Raw genomic sequence first — 21,605 nt, 5'->3', positions numbered from 1 at the left:
TGGAAGTCTGCGTTATCTCCAGAGGGACCGCATGGTATTCGGGGAATCATATGTGATACAGAAATCCAACCTGGGTCACTGCTGACAAAACTGCATGCAAGAAAAGTGCCTTACCACCTGTACTATTATATCGCTTGTTTTTTGGGCCACCTCCGCGGTGCTCAGGCCGCCGGCTCCTGTACTGTTATCTTTATCTCTCATACCCCCGAGCTGAGTAATCTTACAAATCACTTATAAACTGGTAAGAATATAGTGAGACTGGAACAATGGTACAGCGATGTGGCACTTGCTTTGTACGTGTGGCAGACCTGGTTTGATCCCCTGCACCCCATATAGTCCCTTGAGTACAACCAGGAGTTAATTTCTAAGTGCAGAGTCAGGACTAATTTCTGAGCATCCAGGTGTGGCCCAAAAATAAACAAATAAGCAGGTAAGAATATAGGTGTAACAGAAACTAGACAATAAAAGCAGTATATACTAAATGAAGGTTAAAAGCATCGCCTGCCTTTAAACATCTTTCACTAAATAAATATAGACTCTCAAGGATAAAGGCTAGAGTCACAAAGAGTAGCTGCTGACCTTATTCCTGGCTGTGGCCTTCATGGCATAAACAGTCACCAGGTTAGTGACACGTACCAGATTGACCTAAGTCCCTTAAGCTGGTAAATGAGAAGATGGCATAGAAAATCTATTGTAAAAACATGGAGAATTTCTATGAAATGCTGTCAGTCATCCAAGTTACTCTGAGAAAGTGGGAGTGAAGTATTACCACTCAAAGAAAAATCAAAGGTTCTGCCCAACTGTCAATCTTGACAAAATGTGGACCTTGCTTGGCCAGTGAGCAGACAGGGATGTTCATGCTGCCAAAAATAAGACTGTAGGGACTCCAATCACTGCTGAGATCTGGTCGGGGTGTGACAAAATTCTGGGGAAAGGAAAACCCCAGAAACAATCTGTCATTATGAAAGTCAAATTCTTCAGCAGAAGAGCGGAGAAGAATAGGGAGTGGGAGGGACTGTGTCCAGGTAGACTGAGGCCACCTAAAGGAAAGTTCATTAAAACTTACAACTGCTTTTCTACACACACACACGAAAAAAATTTAAAACAGACTTGGAACACTTGGTTTGCAGTCATGCTTTTTTTGGGTTTGTTTTTGAGCCAGATCTAGACAATGGTTAGGACTTACTCCTGGCTTTGCGCTCAGGGATCACACCTGGTGGGTTGGGGGGACCATATAGGGTGCCAGAGATTAAGACAGGACTGGCTGTGTTCAAGGCAAGGAAGGGCCCTACCACTGTACAATCCCATAGTTCTTTTGACTTCCTGAAAGACAACTTAAAACTTTTATCTGACATCTCTAAAAAGGGACAAAAGGCTGATCGAGTAACTATTATTAATGCCTATTTCTATTTCCATTAGAGGGCAAGACAAGCCTTATAAATGACATTCATCTTCAAACAGACATTACCTCATCCAATACTATCATCTGGACATGATCGACTTTCGCGACTCCTTTCTTGATAAGATCCAGGATTCTCCCAGGTGTGGCTATCACCACGTGCACTGTACAAGATCAGAACAGACACTTTCATCAAAAGGCGTAAGGGTTTATGTTCACTAGGTTATTCACAGATAGGTTGTAGCGGAATGGATTACACAAACAGGCAAAGATTTTTTTTTTTTGCTTTTTGGGTCACACCCGGTGTTGCACAGGAGTTACTCCTGGTTCATGCACTCAGGAATTACTCCTGGCGGTGCTCAGGGGACCATATGGGATGCTGGGAACTGAACCTAGCTCGACTGCATGCAATGCAAATGCCCTCCCCGCTGTGCTATTGCTCTAGCCCCAAAGATGTATTTTAGAATGGAGTGTTCACTTCACCACATTGGCTAGAGAAATATTTCACCTTTTATTTGTAGGTGGGCTTTTACTTAAAGGCCTTCAGAAGATTCTTCAAAGGATTAAATGAGATAAATTAACTATGCACAGGAAGAATGACAACATATTAAAAACTCTATTATTCTTCACATGATTGTATATAAAAAGATTTCATCCTTTTTTTAAAAACTATTTTGTTTATTTATTTATCTTTTGCTTTTTGGGTCACACCCGGCGATGCACAGGGGTTACTTCTGGATCTGCACTCAGAAGTCACTCCTGGCAGTGCTCAGGGGACCATATGGAATGCTGGGAATCGAACCTGTGTCGGCTGCGTGCAAGGCAAACGCCCTACCCGCTGTGCTATCTCTCCAGCCCCAAAAGATTTCATTCTTGCTGTTATCTTTCATTCAATAATGCATTAAGGGAAATTTTCCACGAAAATGACTGCCCATCAGCTTTATTCTTTAACAACTCTGGTATTTTATTCACAGTTTTCCCCAAATAGTAAATCAATCTTCCCTCACATTTCAGTTGCAATTTTTCAGTACTACAAATCACATGATAAAAAAACGCATTACATTTACCCAATCATTTTTTTCAGCAAAGGTTCGTGAAAAACATATTTATAAATTCAAAACGTTGACACCCAATTTCCCACCAAAGCAGCTGTGTCAACTTATTCTCCTACGTTGCAAGCTTATTCTCCAAAAATACACATTATTCATTAAATTTATTTTTGTCTTGCCAATTAGGCGCAATACCAGTCTGTTTTTTTTAAACTTACATTTTTAAGAATTCCCAGTAAGGTTGAATCGCCTTTCAATTTATACCAATGCCTTTTGTTCTTGAATGAAAACAATTTATTCACCTTTCCCTGTGTCTTTTAAAAATCAACCCTGAGGGGCTGAAGAGAGAGCACAGTGGGTAGGGCATTTGCCCTGCACATGGCTGACCCGGGTTCGATTCCCAGCATTCCATATGGTCCCCTGAGCACCGCCAGGAGTAACTCCTGAGTACAGAGCCAGGAGTAACCCCTGTGCATTGCTGGGTGTGACCCAAAAATCCAAAAATAAATAAATAAAATCAACCCTGAGAAACAAAACTTTAGGGGCTGGAGGTATGGTTCAAGTGGCAAAGTATATACCTGGCACAGCTGAGTTTGATCCCTGAACAGCATGCCCCCCCACCACCCCAGTTCCAGCCCCAGACAAGCTGAGTATCAGCCCTTATTTAAAAGACACACTTAAAACTTTTTTTAATAAGCTACTGAGAAAATGACTGTGTCTGCAGAGGTAGGCAGACCAGCTTTTATCAGTTATTTCCTACCTGTGTCATCAAGTCTCATTATGTCATCACGTAAATTGGTTCCTCCGGTGGTTGCCATCACTTTGGCCCCTCCCATATGCTTGCTGACCTGGATGCAAATTTGACTGACCTGTAGAGCAAGTTCTCTAGTGGGAACAATCACCATTGCTGGAAAATACCAAGTAACAGAATTTTAAAAAATTTAACATGTATTTTAAATGTATTTTAAGAGTTTAAGCTCAAGAAATACTGCCAGTTGCAATATAGTTAAGACATGTTAAAAAAATGAATCATAAAAAGTCTACTTTAAATCAATGGCTGAATAGCAATACTACATTAAAAAAAGTCTACTTTTGAAGTCATAGTAAGTAAATCTCAAAAGTCTACTTTCGAAGTCTTAAATAGTCATAAGTAAATCTCAAAGTGAAGCACAAAACCGAGAGAGCCCTTACTTGTTATGTGTAAGGCCTTGTGGGTTCAATCTCCAGCACCACACAATAAAACGAGTAATAAAAAAAAAGTGGAATCCCCTAAACTATAGAGATAAATCAAAGCTAGTAGCTCAGATAGAGAAGGGAGCACCAAATAAAGGGTGTTGGGAAGATCCTCCCAGGCTGAGATGCATGCTGAAAGTGGACTATAGACCACACAGGATTGCTACTCAATGCCTCTTTTGCAAACCACAGCACACAAAAGGAGAGAAAACAAAAGGGAATGCCCAGCCACAGGGGTGGGGTGTGATGTGGGGGATGGGAGGGTGGGTGGGATACTGGGAGCACTGGAGGTGGAGAATGGGCACTGGTGGAGGGATGGGTACTCAATCATTGTATAACTGAAACCCAGGCACAAAAATTTGTATGTCTACAAGTACCTCATGGTGTTTCACTAACAAAAATTAAAAAAAGCTAGCGAGCATGTTGCGCATGCTGGAGACCTCGGTTTAATCCCAAGTGCTGCAACCAAGCACCATATGGTTCCCAGTAGCCAAGCACTGCCACAAACTACCTAACACCAAAACCCCAAAAATGAAAACAATAATCACCCCTACCCAAGAGAGCCTAGTATAATGGCACTGATTTTTCTTCTGTAATAGTGCCATGTCAATGTCAATCTTGTACTCTTACAAACCTTTTCTCTTGAACTTCCAATCATAAACCCCAAATCTATTTTAGTAAGACTGGTTGAACTCAATACTCAAAAATAAAATAACTCCAAGGGCTGGTGCAAGAGTAAGTAGGGTGCTTGCTTTGCACATGTCTGATCAGTCATGTCAATCCTTGGCACCATATATGGTGCCCGGGGCTCTGCCAGGAGTGATCCCTGAATGCAGAGTTAGGAATAAGTCTTGAGCACTCCTGGGTGTAGGACTCCCACCAATACTCCCACCTTGAAAAAAAAAGTGCCTATAGCTATCAATCAGTAAGCTGATGGATGCTGTAAAATGTTAATCAGCTTCATTCTGGAGCTGCCCACAGCCCAGCATGGGGTGCATGATTTCTCTTCCTTTACTTTACTGGGCACCCCCCCTCACACACACACCCCTAGTTCCCCAAGTTTAAAACTGAAATAAAAATAGCATCATCAGGAATGATCTCGGAGCACAGAGGCAGGAGCAAACCCTTAGCGACAGTTGGGTGTGCCTCCCCGCTTTCCAAAAAAAAAAAAAAGAAGATTAAAAAACCAAACCAAAACACAACATTAACACTTAAACCTATGCATTTACAACACTGGCACAACTATGACAATTCATTTCTTCATACTGCTTTAGCGTTTACGTTTCTAAATTCATAAAACTAGTTTTTACAGACTCTAGTAATACAAGGAGCATTCACCTACACAGTCTGTTAAGGAGCAATGTAATAAATTTACTTCTCATATTCTCAGCTTTATCAGCTGTTGGGCTTATTTTGGTATCTTTCTGGAATGTTGGCCAAACTGCGTGCTCTGTGAGTATTTGGGAGCGGTGGGGGAGGGAAGGTTGAACCCACACACAGCAGTGCTCAGGGGGCCATATGTGGTGCCAGGGATGAACCAGGTTAGCTGCATAGAAAGCAAATGCTAACTCTTGTATTCTCTTTGGCCCTGTTTAAGTACTTCGGAAAGCAAAAATTGCTTCTAAAAGTTAGGAATCAATTTTACAAAATTGGGCCAATGTTCTAAGAAAGAATAAATGCTAATTCCAAACCTTAGGAATTCTGACAAAAAAAAGGTAATGTCTTTTGCATGGCCAAAGTTTAAACAAGCAACTAACCTTGTATATTGTCCTTCTTCAGGTCTAGCCGTTCAAGTAAGGGAATGAGGTAGGCACCGCTCTTGCCTGTTCCGTTTTTTGCTCTAGCTAATATATCCCTACCAGATAAAGCAATGGGAATGCTCTCCTCCTAAAAGAGACAAGAAATAAGGTAATGCAAACTTGAGAATGAAAGCATACATATATATACATATATAATATATATATAATATATATACACACATATAAGCATCTCTTCCCTAAAAGAGACTGAAGGTATACCTCTTCGGTACCACTTCAGGTGTTAAACAAAAATAAGTAGTAAGCAAATCAACTGGCAGGACCAGTCAGTATCACCACCATTATTAATCAGTATTTAGCAGAACTGCTCACTGAATGTGTATTAACTTACATCCCAATGTAAAATACATACACCAAAACCCCCCAACACCACCCAAAAACTCTGTTTATAGAAGTGTATACGCAGGACAAGGATAGAAACAGTCAGCTGCATGCAAGCTGACTATTATCGCTTCGGCCCTATAGAAGACATTTTGAAAATTGAAAAACTGTAGCTGAAACATCTCATTGCACAATAAGAACTGGTTGGAAAAGTTTAGCCCCAGGAACTGACATTTACCTGTCACTACAAATCTATGCTGGGGCAACTGATCCAAAGGCTAGAGTGCCTGTCACAAGTACCGGGACTCATCCCGACTCCAGTATGGTCCCTGAGCATGTGAACACAGCACCAAGCCAGAATGACTTTTTCTGCCTAAAACTCAAATCATAGGAGTCAAATGGGTTCTGGTGAAATTTGAGAAGAAACGTGAGAAGACGGGCCTTTGAATTTCGGTGTCTTGTTCTTCATTTCTACCACCCTCTTTCTCAATCCCTTAACTGTGCCAAGGACTGAACTCAGGCCCTCACACACCGAACATGTACTCAGCCATTTGAGGAACTTTCATTGCTCTCTGTATTTAAAGAGCCAGACAAGAGTCCAGGGGTTAAGGCACTTGCCTTGTACCTGACTATCTGGTATCCCCGTACCACGTAAGTTCCCCCAGGGAACATCTCAATGAGTGATCCCTAAGCACAGAGCTAGAGCTAGAATAAATCCTCGTGCCCAGCGGGGTGTGGCCCCCAAACCAAAGCAACTCAAACATGTTTAAAGAGAAAATGTTAAGAAAATATGATCAGAGGGCTAATACAGGGGTTGGGGCACTTGCCTTGCAACTGACACCTGTGGTTATCCACAACACCATATGGTCCCCCAGCACCACCAAACACAACCCCCCCCCACACACACACATACAGACCGAAAAAAAAAAAAACCCACACCAGAAACCAATTAAGCTTGTCCTTAAGGTCTACAGCTACATACAGCTGACCAAGGGTTAATCCCTAGCACTGCTTATGGTTCCCCAAAGCCAGGAGTGATCCCTCAGCACAGGAATATGCCCCAAACACCGCCTAGTATGACCCTAAAACAAAATATACTGATCATTATGCCCCCTTTAGCAGCCATGCAATCAGCAGCCAGGCAGTTCACCACATCCACTGCCTTGCTACTATCTCCTAGGAAGATCAAGTATTATGAAGCAAGAGTTTAAGCCAGGCTCAGACAGCTAAAGGAGGCACAAATTTCAGTGAGCAGCAGGGCTCAGTGTGACCACAGCAACCGGATGTACAACCCCTGGTAAGGCTGCATTTCAGCAAAAGGAAGGGGAAGGGGAGAGGGGAAGGAATTAAGAGCAAGAATTAAGTCTGCTAACTTCCTTTTTCCATAAAACTACTAGTGGATTAACAACTCCGTATCATTTATGAGCATTTGCCATGACTAGGCACTGTACCAAGCACATTTTCAAGAACTGACCAGTCTTCATAATAGTCCTATGACACTATCTCAATTTTTAGACCAGGACCAGGGCTTAGATAAGTATATGAACTTAAGAATAGAGATGGAATTGAACTTAAGCAGTCTAATCTCAAAGTTCATATTCCTGGGGTCAAACAGAACAGGAAGTAAGGCACCGGCCTTGCACATGGTCACTACTGCCAGGAACCATTAGGGTCCCCCGAGTCACTCCTAGGCAGAATTAAGAGACGCTCCTGAACACCCGCTAGGTGAGGTCCAAACAAAAACCAAAAAAACTTATTCTCGTAACAGCTAACGATAGTTCTCCTGAGCAGTGATTTTCAACAACTAGTACACAAATGTAAATACAGGTTAGTCTAAATAGTAATCTAAATATAACCATGGGGGCTGGAGCAATAGCCCCAACGGGTGGGGCATTTGTCTCACACACAGTTGACCCAAGTTTGATCTCTGGCATCCCATATGGCCCCCTGAACACCACTAGGAGTATTTCCTGAGTGCAGAGCCAGGAGTAAACCCCTGGGGCCCAAAGCAAAAACACAACTGAAATTTTGAGTGCTTATTTCTGCACCAAATAAACAATGCAATTACAAAGTTGAGAGATAACAGTCTCTAAAAACTGTCACAAGAGTCTTCGTTCTTCTGGGTTCAAAGTGACACCAAAACCTAAAATAAGACTTTTAGAATCTCCATCATACAAAGCACAACCTTCTGAGCCATCTCCTCACTCTCCTAAATGTACTTCATATTTGTACTCAAGTGGCTTTAATGAGGCATCAATCTTCTGAATTTTTAATTTTGGAGGGGCACATCCAAGCAGTGCTCAGGACATACTCCTGGTAGGGTTGGGAGGGACCATATGGGGGTGCCAGTGATTGAACCCATGTCAGTGGCATGCAAAGAAAGCAGTGTCTTACCCACTGTACTATTTCTCTTATCCCCAATTTTTATTTTTACAAAATGATGCATAATCATCCCATGATACTTTCTCTACTCATAAACCTCTTTTAGTTTGTCTGCAAAGTACAGTCTCACCTCTAGGCAATGGCTATCCCAGGTTCTCTGCTTGGAACATAATTTCTTCTAAGTTACTGCATCATCCCTGAATGACTTCATATATGTGCAGCTTCAATTTTCAATTACATAGAGATTACTTGTACAATAAGCTTTCTCCACCAGAATGTGAGGGTAGAAACCCCATCTATCTTGGCCATCACAGAATTCCTAGTATTTAAAACTTTTAGGGCCAGAGAGATGGTACAGCTGGTAAAGCACTTGCCTTGCCTCAGCCAATTCCGGTTTAATCCCCATGCCCCAGATGGTCTCCAGGATCAGCAGTGATCCCTACGTGCAGAGCCGGGAGTAAGCCCTGAGCACAGACAGGTGTGGCCCCAAAACCAAATTAAACAATTAAACAAAAATATCTCTACAAAAAACCAAAAACATTTCTGCCCAATGAAAAAGTGCTGTATATTACAGGACTTTCATCTAAGAGGTTCTTTCAATTGGGCTGGGGATAGTACAGAGTTAAAGATGCTTGCCTTCCAAGTAGCTGACCCAGGACACACAGCCAAGAGTAAACCCTGAGCACCACCAGATATGCCCCAAAAAGGAATTTAATCAATTTAAAGAAAAATGACGCTTTTAAAATCAATGTTTATATAAGTATATTATATCCCCGTCTGCCCACCCACTGAAAGGGGTAAGGAACAATGAGTGAATTTAGCACTCAGATCTTGGTCTCTGATCCTAACCGGAATTAGGGATCCTTGAAAAATGGCTGATTCCAAAGTTGTAGTAGTCAATCTACAGAGGTTAAGTATGGAATCATGTTATGCCAGAAAACGCTCAAGAAAATGAACCAGGGAGGAGTAGTACATGGGTGGGTCACAGTGAACTTTCAGATATTGAGACTATTTCCTATGGAATAATCGAGGGTGTGTCATTATATACTTGCCCCAGCTCACAGGACATACACTACCAAGAATAAACATAACTATGGGTTCTGGGTGATAATGTATCAGTGTACGAGCTATAACAAACGCATCACTCTTACGGAGAATGTTAAGAGGGAGACTAGACTTTAATGGAAAATCATCCGCTCAATTGTGAATGTTAAAATGCTCTAAATAATAAGTATCAGAAAACAGTAGCTTGAAAAGGGATTATTTCAAAAATACTGAGGACTGGGCTGAAGCGATAGCACGGTGGGTAGGGCGTTTGCCTTGCACGCGGCTGACCTGGGTTCTATTCCCAGCATCCCATATGGTCCTCTGAGCACGACCAGGAGTGATTCCTAAGTGCAGAGTCAGGAGTAACCCCTGTGAATAGCCAGGTGGGATTCAAAAATTCAAAAAGTAAAAAGTAAAAAAAAAAAAAACCAACCTGAGGACAGCTGAAAATAATGCAAGGCTGGGGGAAGAGAAAAAACACTACACAGGGAGAGTCCTCAAACTCAAGTGCATGCCTAGCATGGGCACACCCCAACTTTCTGTCTCAGTATCACATAGTTCCCTGAGTATCCTGGATAAAGCTTCACTCGTAGGTCACCCCTCCCCCCCAAAAAAAAGGAATTTTATTTGTCTCCACTTACAGTATATTATTGAGAAAGGAAAACTCTTTATAGGTCTCAATATGGAAGGAGTACTAGAGTCAGGAATTTAATCCTTCAGAATAAAAATTCCATTATGCAATACTCTTCAGTGGGGGATATTCTGAAGAGTAGGAAACTTGCACAGTGCTCTCCACAGACTGATGACTAGTTTCAAAGAAAGGAAGGAAGCAGTAACTATGAATAGAAAATCAGCACCTTGATAAGGTAACCAAAATCACCACCAATGAATAGACAGATACTGAATACTTCCAAAGGTTGATAACCTGATAAGGCTGCAACATGACTTTGGCCAAATTCTGGCAAAGAATGTGCAACTTGGATTTAATCACATGGAAACAAGAGATAAACAGCAAATCAGGCATGTTCAATTTAAAAAAAAAAAAGGGTGCGGAAAGAGAACTCCACGGACAGAGGCTGGGTTAAATCCCTGCCAGCACCTGGTCCCCCGTGCACCACCAGGGGCAACAAAGTTGAGAGTAGCCCAAGCACTAATGGATGTGGCCTAAAATCAAAACATACCTTAAAGAAAAAAGGGAAAAATTAAAGGAACATAAAGAGAAACAACAAATACACACAATACCTGATCCTAGGATTAAATTGTACAGAAAACAGTGCTACAAAGAATTTAAGGAAAAAAATTAGACGATCCATGACAGCCATGGTAAAATTACTGTTGAGGCTAAACTGGTTAACTGTATGGTATTTATAGAATATTACTATTATAAGAAAGTACATGCTATATCATCCCCACAGATCAAATAGAAATGTTAACTCATTATACGTGATAAGAAATAAACAATACCTGAATAGGAGATGGCTTTTCCCAGCCCATTTCAAAAATTCCCATCAGTAACTCCCGTTTCAAACAGTAATCTTCAAACTCATTTCCTTTCGTGGAGGTTACATCCTAACAACAAAAGCATCAAGTTTAACTGTGTTCCTTTGACAAGCACACAAATCTATCTAAAAAACTACTTTTTTTTCTTGGTGGAGGGCCCAGACCTGACTGTAGTTGGGAACTACTCCTCTTTGTTCAGGTGTCATTCCTGACTGGGCTCAGGGTTTTGCACAGTGCTTGGGTTCTACCTAAAAGGGGCCCCCTGCATGCAAAGCCCATGCTCCAGCCAACAGCACTCACTTGACTGGATAAAAATCTGGTTCTGATGAAGCCCTGAGTTCTGCTCTCCAGGCATTACTCCATCCCCCTGCTCCCCAATAAAATGTTTGGGGCAAGAGTCACTCTAGTTACCAGTCTAAGAACTGACAGAATACTTCTTAAGAAGCATGTTGTGACAACTAACACAAGATGTGAGTCACTTTACCACTCACTGCCTATAAGCATCCTAGCCTAATACCACTACTTCTCAAGCTCAGAATTGAGATCTAGAGCCAGAAAAGAATTATTTGTAAGAGTCAATTCTGCCACATCGTCACGGGTGGCAATGAAAAATATCTCCAGTTACTGCCAAATGACTGCGGAAGGACATCAGGCTGCAAGAATTTTTCATCTTCCTTTGCTCATCCACAAAAAGGGATAAACACCTAGCCTGATCTTACAGCACTGCAAGGACCAAGAGGATTTTGAGAAAATGCATTGAAAATCATCACAGTATTCTATAAATTAGATTATATGCATGCATTCTATAAATTGTATATTCTATAGAAATATCTTATACATTAAGTTATGTGTGCAAATAGCATAACATAAAGGCCTATTACAAATTTTACAAGTACAGTAATAAAATTTTTCTGGAAATTCATCAGTTATGTCAATCATTTCAACTTAAGAGTAAACAGTGCCAACTGCTGATACAAGTAACTTCACTTTTAGTTTCTGCACTATTTTTCTACTTAAATGTTACAGTCAACTTACCGAAGTTTTGATTCTTAGATCCTTTGGAGGGAGTTTTAAAGTCTTTTTCCAGTCATCACCAGGTCTAAAGAGAACAGAGTTAATGAAGTATCAGAATTCCTAGTACCACTATTCTAGACCAAAAAAATACCAAAAAACAAAAACCAAAACTCATCTCAATAAATTTGAAAAATGACAATAAGCTTAATATATTGCCTTTCTCTTAAAATATTAGTAACAACTTTAAAAAAATCTCCAAAGAACAATTTAGTAAAAGTAAAAGTTAGAAATCAAGAAGAGAAGGGTATAAGGCACCCAGTCTCTTAAGATAAGCACTGTTGTACACTGCACAATCGATAACCCACATTCTGTTTGACCAGCAGCATGCTTTGTGGGTTTTGGAGTCGTACAAACACTGATAGGGGATACTCTGGGGTCTGTGCTCAGGAAATGTGCAATGCCGGGGACCAAACTTGAGTTTCCTGCACGCAACACATGCACTCCAGCCCTATGAGCTCTTTCCGGAGCCCTGTGATTAGTTACCTTGGTAAATTCTATTTCAGAGTTGGAGAGAGAGCACAGCAGGCAAGGTGCTTGCCTTACATGCAGTCAACCCAGATTCAACTCCAGGCACCCTCTTTGGTCACCCAATGCCCACCAGGAGTGCTCCCTGAACCCTGAGTGCGGAGCCAGGAGGAAGCCCTGAGCATCACAAGGTGTGGCACAAAACAAACCAAAAAAAGGGGGAAAAGGTTACAATTCACATAGAAGTCCAGTTCTGGCTTTTCCTGAGAAAACTGAAAGCTTTAGCAATGCTGGTTCCCACGTTCTGTATGAAAGTTATAAAGTTTAAGATCAAGCAGTTAATCCCTTTAAATAGGACAAGGCTTCCTCTCATTCAGGATAACCTCTTGTCAGCATCTTTCTCCTTCGGGTGACAAGTAAAAACAAGGGCTTTAAAGGTTCAGACCCGGTGCCAGAGAGATCCTACAGCAGGTAGGGCACTTGCTCTGCATGTGGCTGTCCTGGTTTCGATCCCCAGCACCTGAGATGATATCCTTAGCCCCATCAGGAATGATCCCTGAGCACAGAGCCAGGAGTAAGTCCTGAGCAGAGCCGGGTATAGCCCCAAAATGGAAACAACAAAAAAGAATTATACAAGTTCTATGAAAAATCAGCACAGGAGATGACAAAACAATACCTTAACATTAATCTTATTTTTTAAAAATTTTTATTTATTTTTGCATTTTGGGTCACACCCGGTGATACACAAGGGTTACTCCTGGCTTTGCACTCAGGAATGACTCCTGGCAGTACTTGGGGGACCATATGGGATGCTGGGAATTGAACCTGGGTCAGCTGTGTGCAAGGCAAAGGCCCTACCAGCTGTGCTATCACTCCAGCCGCAATACTGGTATTTTTAAAAAACATAGCGAAACTCCTCCAGTGTCACTTGGCCACTCCTGAAATTGCTTGGCCTGGAAGCATGGACCTGATGATTCAACATTCAGATCCTGCAATGCACTGGTGCTGCTTGGGTCCAGTGGTATTGGGGGATGGTCAATGGGACAACTGACTGTGGTGGACGGATGGAATCCGGTCATTCAGTGGCAGTTATTAAATTTAAGACCTCAGGCATGAAAGATGTATCTACTCTATCCCTTTAGGCTATCTTTGAATCCCTATTAGCTTTTGGTTGGGATTTTTTTTAGAGATGTATCTACTCTATCCCTTTAGGCTATCTTTGAATCCCTATTAGCTTTTGGTTGGGATTTTTTTTTTCATGTTGAGGAGGGGAGGTCTTTCTAGGGATCAAACCCAGGGCCACTACTGAGTTCTATCTCTAAATATTAACTGCTAACAAGTATCCTTTTAAACCTTTTTTCACTGGGGATGTTTGACATCATAATAAAAGCAAAGAAAAGGAAAACATTTCCCACCAAGCATGATAGGGCCAAAGACAGAGCTCAGTGACAGAACAATTGCCTTGCATGTGTAAAATCCTGGGTTTGAATAAAAAATATGAACCAAAAGCATCTACTAAATTGTCAAGAAAGTAAACAATAGTTTCAACTATATGGTCATTAAGTTAAAGTTTCTGCTAATTCCATTGTATCTACTCACACCATCAGAGCTCCCAAAATATCTCCAAGAGTTTTAATGTAGAAAGATGAATGTGTACTGAACAGTTAGGGCCTACAAGTGTAAAATGCTCTAGCAAAGGTATCAATTCCGAAGACATTACAGCCCAAAGTTTCTTAGAGCAAACATCATGGGAACATTATGCAGGCAAGCCTGCTACCTTGTCAAATTCACCAAATAGTGGATTTCTTAAAAAGATACAAGGTAAAAATCTAGGCGGTTAAGAATTTATTATCCAGGAAGAAACTTAAGTTAAAAAATGAGCTGGACCTGAAAAAGAAACATCCCAAGTAAAGCAGAAAACAAACCTCACCGTTGTCTAAAAGCAAAATTTAAGTAGAAACACTCTCAAAAGAAAACAGTACAGCTTTGTTCCTATCCTGAAGAATTCAAAACAGGGAACAGAGATAGTACAGCTGGCAGGGTGCTCGCCTTGCTCACTGCCAACTGGGGTTCGATCCCTAGCACCCCAAGCACCATCAGGAGTGAGCCCTTAGTGCAGAGCCAGAAGACGGCCGTGAGTATCAACAGATGTGATCCCAGAACAAAAAACTTGGGCTGGATCGACAGTACAGGGGATAGAGTGCTTTCCTTGCACGGAGCCAACCTGTATTCAAGTCCTGTCACTCCATATAGTCCCCAAAGGCCTGTCAGGAACAATTCCTAAACACAGAGCCAGAGCCCTGACCACCATTCAGTGTAGTCCCCAAACAAACAAAATTTAAAAATCAGACAGCACATACCTCAGAGGGTTGGAGTGCGTTCGTAACATGCACAGGCCTGGGTTTCATTTTTGGCACTGCATAGCCTCCCTTGCACTGATCCCTGCGATGATGGGAAGCCCCCCCAAAATGCAAAAACAAAAATAATTAAAAATGGGGTGCCACAGGGATAGTGAATGTCTTGCCAGTGTGAGGCCTTGGAGGCCCTGGGATTAATCCCCACCACTGCCACATATAAAATTTAAATTAGCTAGCCTATTCATACTTTGTAGACAAATTATAATTTAGAGAGGAAAAAAAATTATAATTGAAGCCTGGTCAGACCTGGTCCTCTAAGACTAGATGACTTTGTTATTCTATTTTGGGCCACACCTTCAGTGCTGGGGTGGGGGGGTGAAGGTGGGTGAGGTTCTCTGGGCTCCATGCTCCATGCTCAGCAGACCACATGCCAGCAATGCAGCCAGCTAGATCTCTCTGGCACCATGATTGGCTTCTTAACAATAAAGCCAAACAGAAAGGTCAACAGTCTCTTAAATGTTAATTTTCTATCAACAATCTTTGGGTAGTTATCACTCAAATAATTTCAACTGTACAAGAAAAAAAGTCTGTGGTAAATTGTGATGCAGGATGTCTTCAGTGAATAGTGGGCAGGACTTGAAACTATTCAGAAATGCATGTTTCCAAACAGCTTAAATTTCAGAGTGCCCTATTATATGTAACTGCTTGTTCTGGGTATGTGTAAAAGGAAGACAAATCTTATTTTTAATGTAGAATAAAAAACAAATATTTTTTTATTTTTCAAACTAAAATTTGAAGCTAGATGGGGGAAAGCCTGGCACACCCTCAGACACCATGTTTGGGGACATTATAATAGATTCAAAGCTCAGGGCAGCAACACAATGTTGTGATGCTCCAGGGACCTACAGTACTTGGGGGTAATAGGGTCCCCTGGCAGTGTGGAAACAGTCATGCCAAGCACCTTCCCAACCCTGGAGTTCACAAGTCTGGCAAGTCTTCTAAGATTAAAAAAAAAATATTTTAAATTTAAAAACTTAAATGGATTTTAACTGCCCCTTGAACCTGGCTACAATGTACTTCTAACTCTGAGGGAGAAAATGTGCAGACCAAAAGGAAGATGAATCTGATAATTTCATCAGGTATAACAAACTCAGCTACTTAGTAACTTTACTACTTTGGGTAACTTAAAAATCCTAAAAGGTGGGGGGTCAGAGCGATAGCACAGTGGGTAGGGTGCTTGTCTTGCACACAACCAACCTGGTTCGATCCCCGGTATCCCATATGGTCCCCTGAGCACTGCCAGGAGTAATTTCTGACTGCAGAGTCAGAGTAACCCCTGAGCATTGCTGGGTGTGACCCAAAAATGGAAAATAAAATCCTGAAAGGTGTTAAAAAATTATCCTCTGTACCTATGATCATGAAATACCAATCATGACAGAAATACATTACTGCAAGTAACTACTACCCAGAAAACAAAATCATCGGTCCTCTACAATTTGAAATGATACATACCTATTTATATATATTTATATAAAAAATCTCCAACAAAAAAACAAAAGAAACTGCCTGCTCCCGAAAACGTATTGATTATCGGCGCCAACACTTACTTAATAGTGGTGGTCATACTCTGGGCTTGCTGCTGAGTGCCATTATTGATTGTGTTGGTGTTTTTCAGCTGGTTCATCTGTTGCTGTGTCTGTGTGCCCCCTCCTCCGGGGCCACCACTGGGCTTCACAGGGCCCCTCAGCTGACCATTTTGACTGGAAAGACCCATTATAACAGGGTTCTCTGTTCTGGCCGTGCTCATGCTGTATTAATTGTAAAGATGTCTCTTTCAAACTTCAAAACTTTTGAAAGTCAGTAGAGAAACTGTAATAACAGTTTATTAGGCTCTCCAAAACGAAGAGATAAATATAAGTCTTGCTCAATATATGAGTCCTTTATTGCAATGCAGGCAAGCACCTGTAAGTCTTTGAACGGTAAGCAGCAGTAACTTGCTCTCATGCACCGAATCAACGTTTTATTTTTTAAAATGCCCTCTAACAAGGTTGAGTTATCTGAATTCACTCACTTCAATCTGAAACAAAGAAAAGGTTAAATTAGCCAACAGCAAGTTAAAAAAAAAAAACCCACTTTGTTTCCTTTTGCAAGGACTTTAGAGTAACTTTAATAGGATATGCTTTCTCCTGTGTCACTCTAGGTTTCACTCCAGGTACCCAAAGAAAACAGAAAGCCAAGAAAGAGAGGCCTTGCTTCAACCAAATGCCAGCCAGGGTCCAAAACGCAAAAAAACTCCGAACTGGCTCAAAAAAGCAAGTGCGCCAAGGCCAGTAACAAACATTTCAAATGGTCAGTTCAAAAGCAAGGGAGGTCAGGTGGATAACTACAGTTAAGTTACACTATTGATTAAAGACAACTCTTTTCTTCACCTTTCCCTTTTCCAAGTTTCCAGGCCAGCCTGATTCATTGCACTTCCTTGCATCACAGCTGTAAACTCCATCAATATCACAATTAATATGTAAATCTACATATAAACAAGGCAGGCTGCTAAAGACTTTTTCGGAAAACTGACAACCCTATCTACAAGTTTCCCCTTAAATCTTTGCCTTCTAAAACTGAAGGAGTCAAAAGCTATAAACATGTCTAAATGTAAGAATCTTCTACCTAAAACAGCCAAGGGAATCTTTTTAGCCATCTTAAAATCTAACGAATTAAAAATGAGTAGCTGTTTTTCAATACTTTACAAAAGCATATCCCAGAATTATTGAAAATTTAAAAAACTGACCGTTTTAAAAAAATCTGCTTGTGAAAGTTAAACTAGTAATTTTAATCAAACTCACCAAGAAATCCAGTACTAAGAGACTTACTGATCAGCCTTCGCAATTTTTAATTATTCTCAGAATTTTTATGGTAAATGTAAATATAACAGTGTAACGTTTATATTATAAAGACATGCTGTGGGGCTTTTTCTTTTTTGTTTTTAACGCCTTTACGTTTCTTACCAAAATACATTATCATAACGTTGATTATTTTGCTGTACATCAAAGCTTTTTCAAACACATTTCTCCCCTAAATTATTCCTTGATTATGTCTTACTTTTTAAAGTCTGAAAAGACTTGAGTGCCAGCAAACTGAGGATCACAGTCACAAAGCTATTCTGAAGTCTCCCAAAACCTGATCGTCCTCTTAAAAGAGACCCGGTATTAACCATCTCACTTCCGCTTAAGACACTACGTCGCCTGCGCTGACAGGTTTAAAACATGATCAACAATATCACTGAGGCGCACAAGACTTGTTTTCAGAGCACCCAGAGGGTGGGGAACCTCTGAAGAATTAAACGACACAATCGTCACTGCACGACGACCTCTCCCCTCCGTCCCTAGATCCAAAAGGTGACCGCGACCGAGGTGGCTCCTCTTAATTAAACTGAAACCTGCACTGCAGTTCTGGGGCTCCGACGGAACTAGTCCTCCTACCCCTTCTTCCCCATTTAGATGGGCAAGTTATTTCTCTACATTTAAACAAACAAATAAACAAGAAAAAAACCCGGAACGAGACGTAGCCGGGCTGGGAGGAGCCCCCGGCAGAGTTAATTACAGCACTACCCAGAACGTAGTTAGCAATTGACAGTTTCACACCCCAAACAGAATCGTCATCGCCAACCAGCGCTTTTGTTTGCAAAATGCAGCGCAGTTTCTGCGAGCGGGTCTAACCCAAGTTGGAGGGACGGTTTTACTGGGAAGGGGAGCAAACCCGGGGGGGAAAGAGCGAGAAAGAGAAGGGCGAAGAAAAAACACTGAGGACCCGCGCCCCGAAACTGGAGGCTTAATCATTTTCACGCTCACCGCGGGGCTCCCCCCACCCCCACCCCGCACTTGCAAAGCAAGCTCCCTGGGACCATAAACACAAAAGGGCTGGGGCCCTGCAATCGTATCTGCGCAACAAGAGCGGGGCCCCGGGCCGGTGGGGAGGAAACAATAGGGTCTCCCCGAGAAAGCCCCGGAGAGAGGAGCTCAACTCTGGAAGCCCTTCCTGGCCGCCACGTCTCGGCACCTCCCCCCCACCCCCATCACCAGCCTCCGGCCGCCTACGAGGCCGGATTCCCACCCGGCAGCTGCCGCGGCTCCTCCTCGGAAGCGGCCCTGCCGCCCCCTATAGGGCCGCCGCGGCCCCTCTAACTTCCACCCGCCCCCCCCCCCCCGTCCCGGCCGCCCTCGCCGCTCCCACCCGCCCCCGTCGGCCCCCGCCGCCCCGGCCCGCTCCGCCGCCGCCGCGCACGGCCCGCCCGCCTCCGAGCCCGCACGGCGGCCGCCCGCCCGCCTCCCTGCCTGCCTCCCCGCGGCCGGGCCGAGGCCCGCGGCCTCCGCCTCCCCGCGCCGCCCCCCCACCTCCAGCTCCCCCGGGGGCTCCCGCCGCCGGCCGCCCCCGCCGCCCGCACGTCGCCCCGCTCCCCGCGCCGCGGCCCCGACCCGTACCGCCGAGGCCACTCCCGCTCGGCACCCTCGGTCCTTTATTGTTGACTCGAAGCTCCCAAAATGGCGGCGGCTCCTTCCTCCTCGGAAACCTCCGCCCGCCCCCCACCCGGCCCCTCGCCGCGGCCTCCGCCCGCCCCCGCCCCGCCCCCGCCGCTCGGGGCCCCGCTCCGCCCCCGCCGCCCGCCCCGCCGCCGCCGCCCCGGGCCGGCCCGGCCCTACCTCCGCCGCTGCCCGCTCTCAGGGCGCCGCCGGAGTCGCCGCCCGGGCTGCGCTCACTCGGCGGCTCGGCTCGGCCCCGCCCGCCGCCGCCGCCGCCGCCCTCCCCCCGCCCCGCATGGCGCCCGCCGCGGCTCCTCCTTCCCGCAAGATGGCGAGAGCCGGGCCGGCCGCCGGCGTCACGGGCCCTCGGGCGGCTCCGCGGCGGGAAGCCGGGCCGCGGCGGGGGAGCGGGGACCCCGGCCTGTGGCCCCCCGCCCCCACCCACCCACCCCGCTCCGGGCGAGAAAACAGCGGCCGGGGAGGCGGCGGGGGGAGGGGCCGGGAAGAGGCTGAGGAGAAACGGGGGGTGGGGGCGGAGGCGGGGGGCTGTGGGGAGGGTCTGTCAGCCCGCGACACCCCCCCCCCCCCGCCTCCCAAAAGTGGGACTCGGGGGTCGGGAAGGCTGACCTGCCAGGTCCGGGCCGGGCCGCGTCCCAGCCCCTGCGGCCGCGCCTCCATCCGGGAAAGCGCCGAGCTCGTGGCCCGCAGGCGCCGGCGCCGACCCGGAAGCGGGGCTCGCAGGTGTGGGGGGCGGCCCGGGAAGACCCGGGAGAGGCGTCTTGGAGGAGGTGGCCGGCCTGGGAGAGGGGGCCGTGGGGGAAGGTCCGGCCGAGGGGGCGCGGGCCGGGGTGAGCTAGAGAGAGGGACCGGATTCGGGAGGCGCGGGATAGGGGCCACAACCCGGGGCACACTGTGGCGGGGCGCGGGACCGGAGGTGTGGGCGATCGAGTGGGGAGGGGGCGGCCAGGCGAGGGGGCGCGCCTGCGGGGAGAGACGGGGACGCCTCCCTAACCCGCCGGGCCCCGAGCGCACTCCCCAAGAGGGCACGCAGGCTTGGCCTGAGGCCGGGCGCGCGGCTCGAGAGCGATCTAACGAAAAAGGGAAGGCTGTGAGGAAACGGGGTGCCAGGAGGCCCGTGGCAAGCCCTTCCCCGGGGCGACTCTCCACTACTTTGTGCATTTGTTCTTCTCACGACTTTCCAAACCCGAGCAGGAGGAACGGGAAGGCTAGTCTGTTACGCAAACGTTTGAAGTGAGGGGAAGCTAGCTCGGTGGCAGCGGAGTTAAATCCCGAGTCTCACCCAGCAGAGACTGGATGTCGAGGAGAATGGCCGGGCCACTCCATCCCACAACTACCGCAGCGCCCAGCAGCAAAGCCAAGACAAGAACGCCGCAACCAAGAACCCGGAACGAACGGCGTCTCGCCGACTGCCCGCTTCCCTAATTTTTTGCCTCAGCTTCCAACTCAGGGCCAATCAGAGAGAGCCAAATGTGTTCGGTTAGCCAATCAGTGAAGAGTGGGTTTCTAGTTAGCCCGCCTCCAGCTCCACATCTTCCAATCCGCGCGCACCTAAAAGTCCCCTGTTTTCTCATTGCCTGTGCGAGTCCTGCCCACCTAAAGGCGGGGGGCCGCGGGGCGGAGCTAGTGCTAAATGTACTACTGGGCCTTGTCTCGTTGGGGGTTGGAGGGCTGGTAGGTGTGTTTCTTCCCACACGGCCGAACGAGAGTTGGCAAAAAAAAAGTGTGAAAAAGGCAATCGAGAATATAGTTTTCTTAAATCCTGAACTTGTAACCTGTTAGATCCCACCCAGATTCTACCCACCCATGCGCGGGATTAACCGCACTTTACGCCGATTTTAGAGAGTCAGGTGGTTCCTTAGCAAAATGTTAACGTGGGAGGATTTGTTTGCTACTGCCCCAACTAGCAGGAAGTGACTTGGGAGGGCAGGAAGTAGGTGGGAAGGAGACTGAATAACCTAAGGGTTTAGAAAAGAACCTCTTAGAAGCGTTGAACAGAGTTGTTTTAATTGAACACAGAAACTGAATTTAGAAAAAATCTGATATTCGAGGCAGGAGCGATAGTACAGCAGACTGGGCTTTTACACTTGTCTAACCCGGGTTTGATCTTTGGCATCCCATGTGGCCCTCTGAGCACCACCAATTCCTGAGTGCAGAGCCAGGAGTAACCCCTGAGCATCTCGGGTGTGGCCCCAAAACAAAAGAAAAAGGCTGACATTCACAAAATGACTAAATTCAGGGTAAGCCAAAATTAACTGAGAAAAACATTTAACTATCCCAAAGTTGTCTTTGAAGATGTTTTCAACCCCAAAATTATATTTTGGCGGTGTTGGAGTGATTCCTGGTCCTCACATACCAAGTCATGAGCTATACCAATGAGCCATGTCCTCAAAGATGTTTTTAAAATGACACAGCAGGGGATGGGCCAG

The 21,605-nt window shown here is 45.0% G+C and overlaps 1 protein-coding gene across 3 annotated transcripts in view; it reads right to left on the bottom strand.

Annotated features, from left to right (window-relative positions):
- DDX6 (DEAD-box helicase 6) overlaps positions 1 to 19,882 on the bottom strand; it is a 32,892-nt gene extending 13,010 nt beyond the window's left edge. Inside the window, exons 1-7 of one of the 3 annotated variants that reach the window (XM_056107648.1) lie at positions 19,786 to 19,882; positions 16,252 to 16,721; positions 11,784 to 11,847; positions 10,713 to 10,817; positions 5,439 to 5,568; positions 3,209 to 3,355; positions 1,469 to 1,563 (exon numbers count right to left, since the gene is read on the bottom strand). In XM_056107648.1, the coding sequence (XP_055963623.1) occupies positions 1,469 to 1,563; positions 3,209 to 3,355; positions 5,439 to 5,568; positions 10,713 to 10,817; positions 11,784 to 11,847; positions 16,252 to 16,451 (741 nt within the window). In that variant the 5' untranslated portion in view covers positions 16,452 to 16,721; positions 19,786 to 19,882. Of the gene's footprint in view, positions 1 to 1,468; positions 1,564 to 3,208; positions 3,356 to 5,438; positions 5,569 to 10,712; positions 10,818 to 11,783; positions 11,848 to 16,251; positions 16,722 to 19,119; positions 19,258 to 19,338; positions 19,449 to 19,785 lie in introns of those variants that run through there. The other 2 variants (XM_056107647.1, XM_056107646.1) reach the window with 2 other exon arrangements.
- Between the last annotated feature and the right edge of the window lie 1,723 nt (positions 19,883 to 21,605).

Source organism: Sorex fumeus, unplaced genomic scaffold, assembly GCF_029834395.1.
Source record: "Sorex fumeus unplaced genomic scaffold, SorFum_2.1 ptg000169l, whole genome shotgun sequence".
Classification (NCBI taxonomy): Eukaryota; Metazoa; Chordata; class Mammalia; order Eulipotyphla; family Soricidae; genus Sorex; species Sorex fumeus.
Note: the sequence above shows the minus strand (reverse complement) of the source record. Positions and strands in the feature narration are given on the sequence as shown.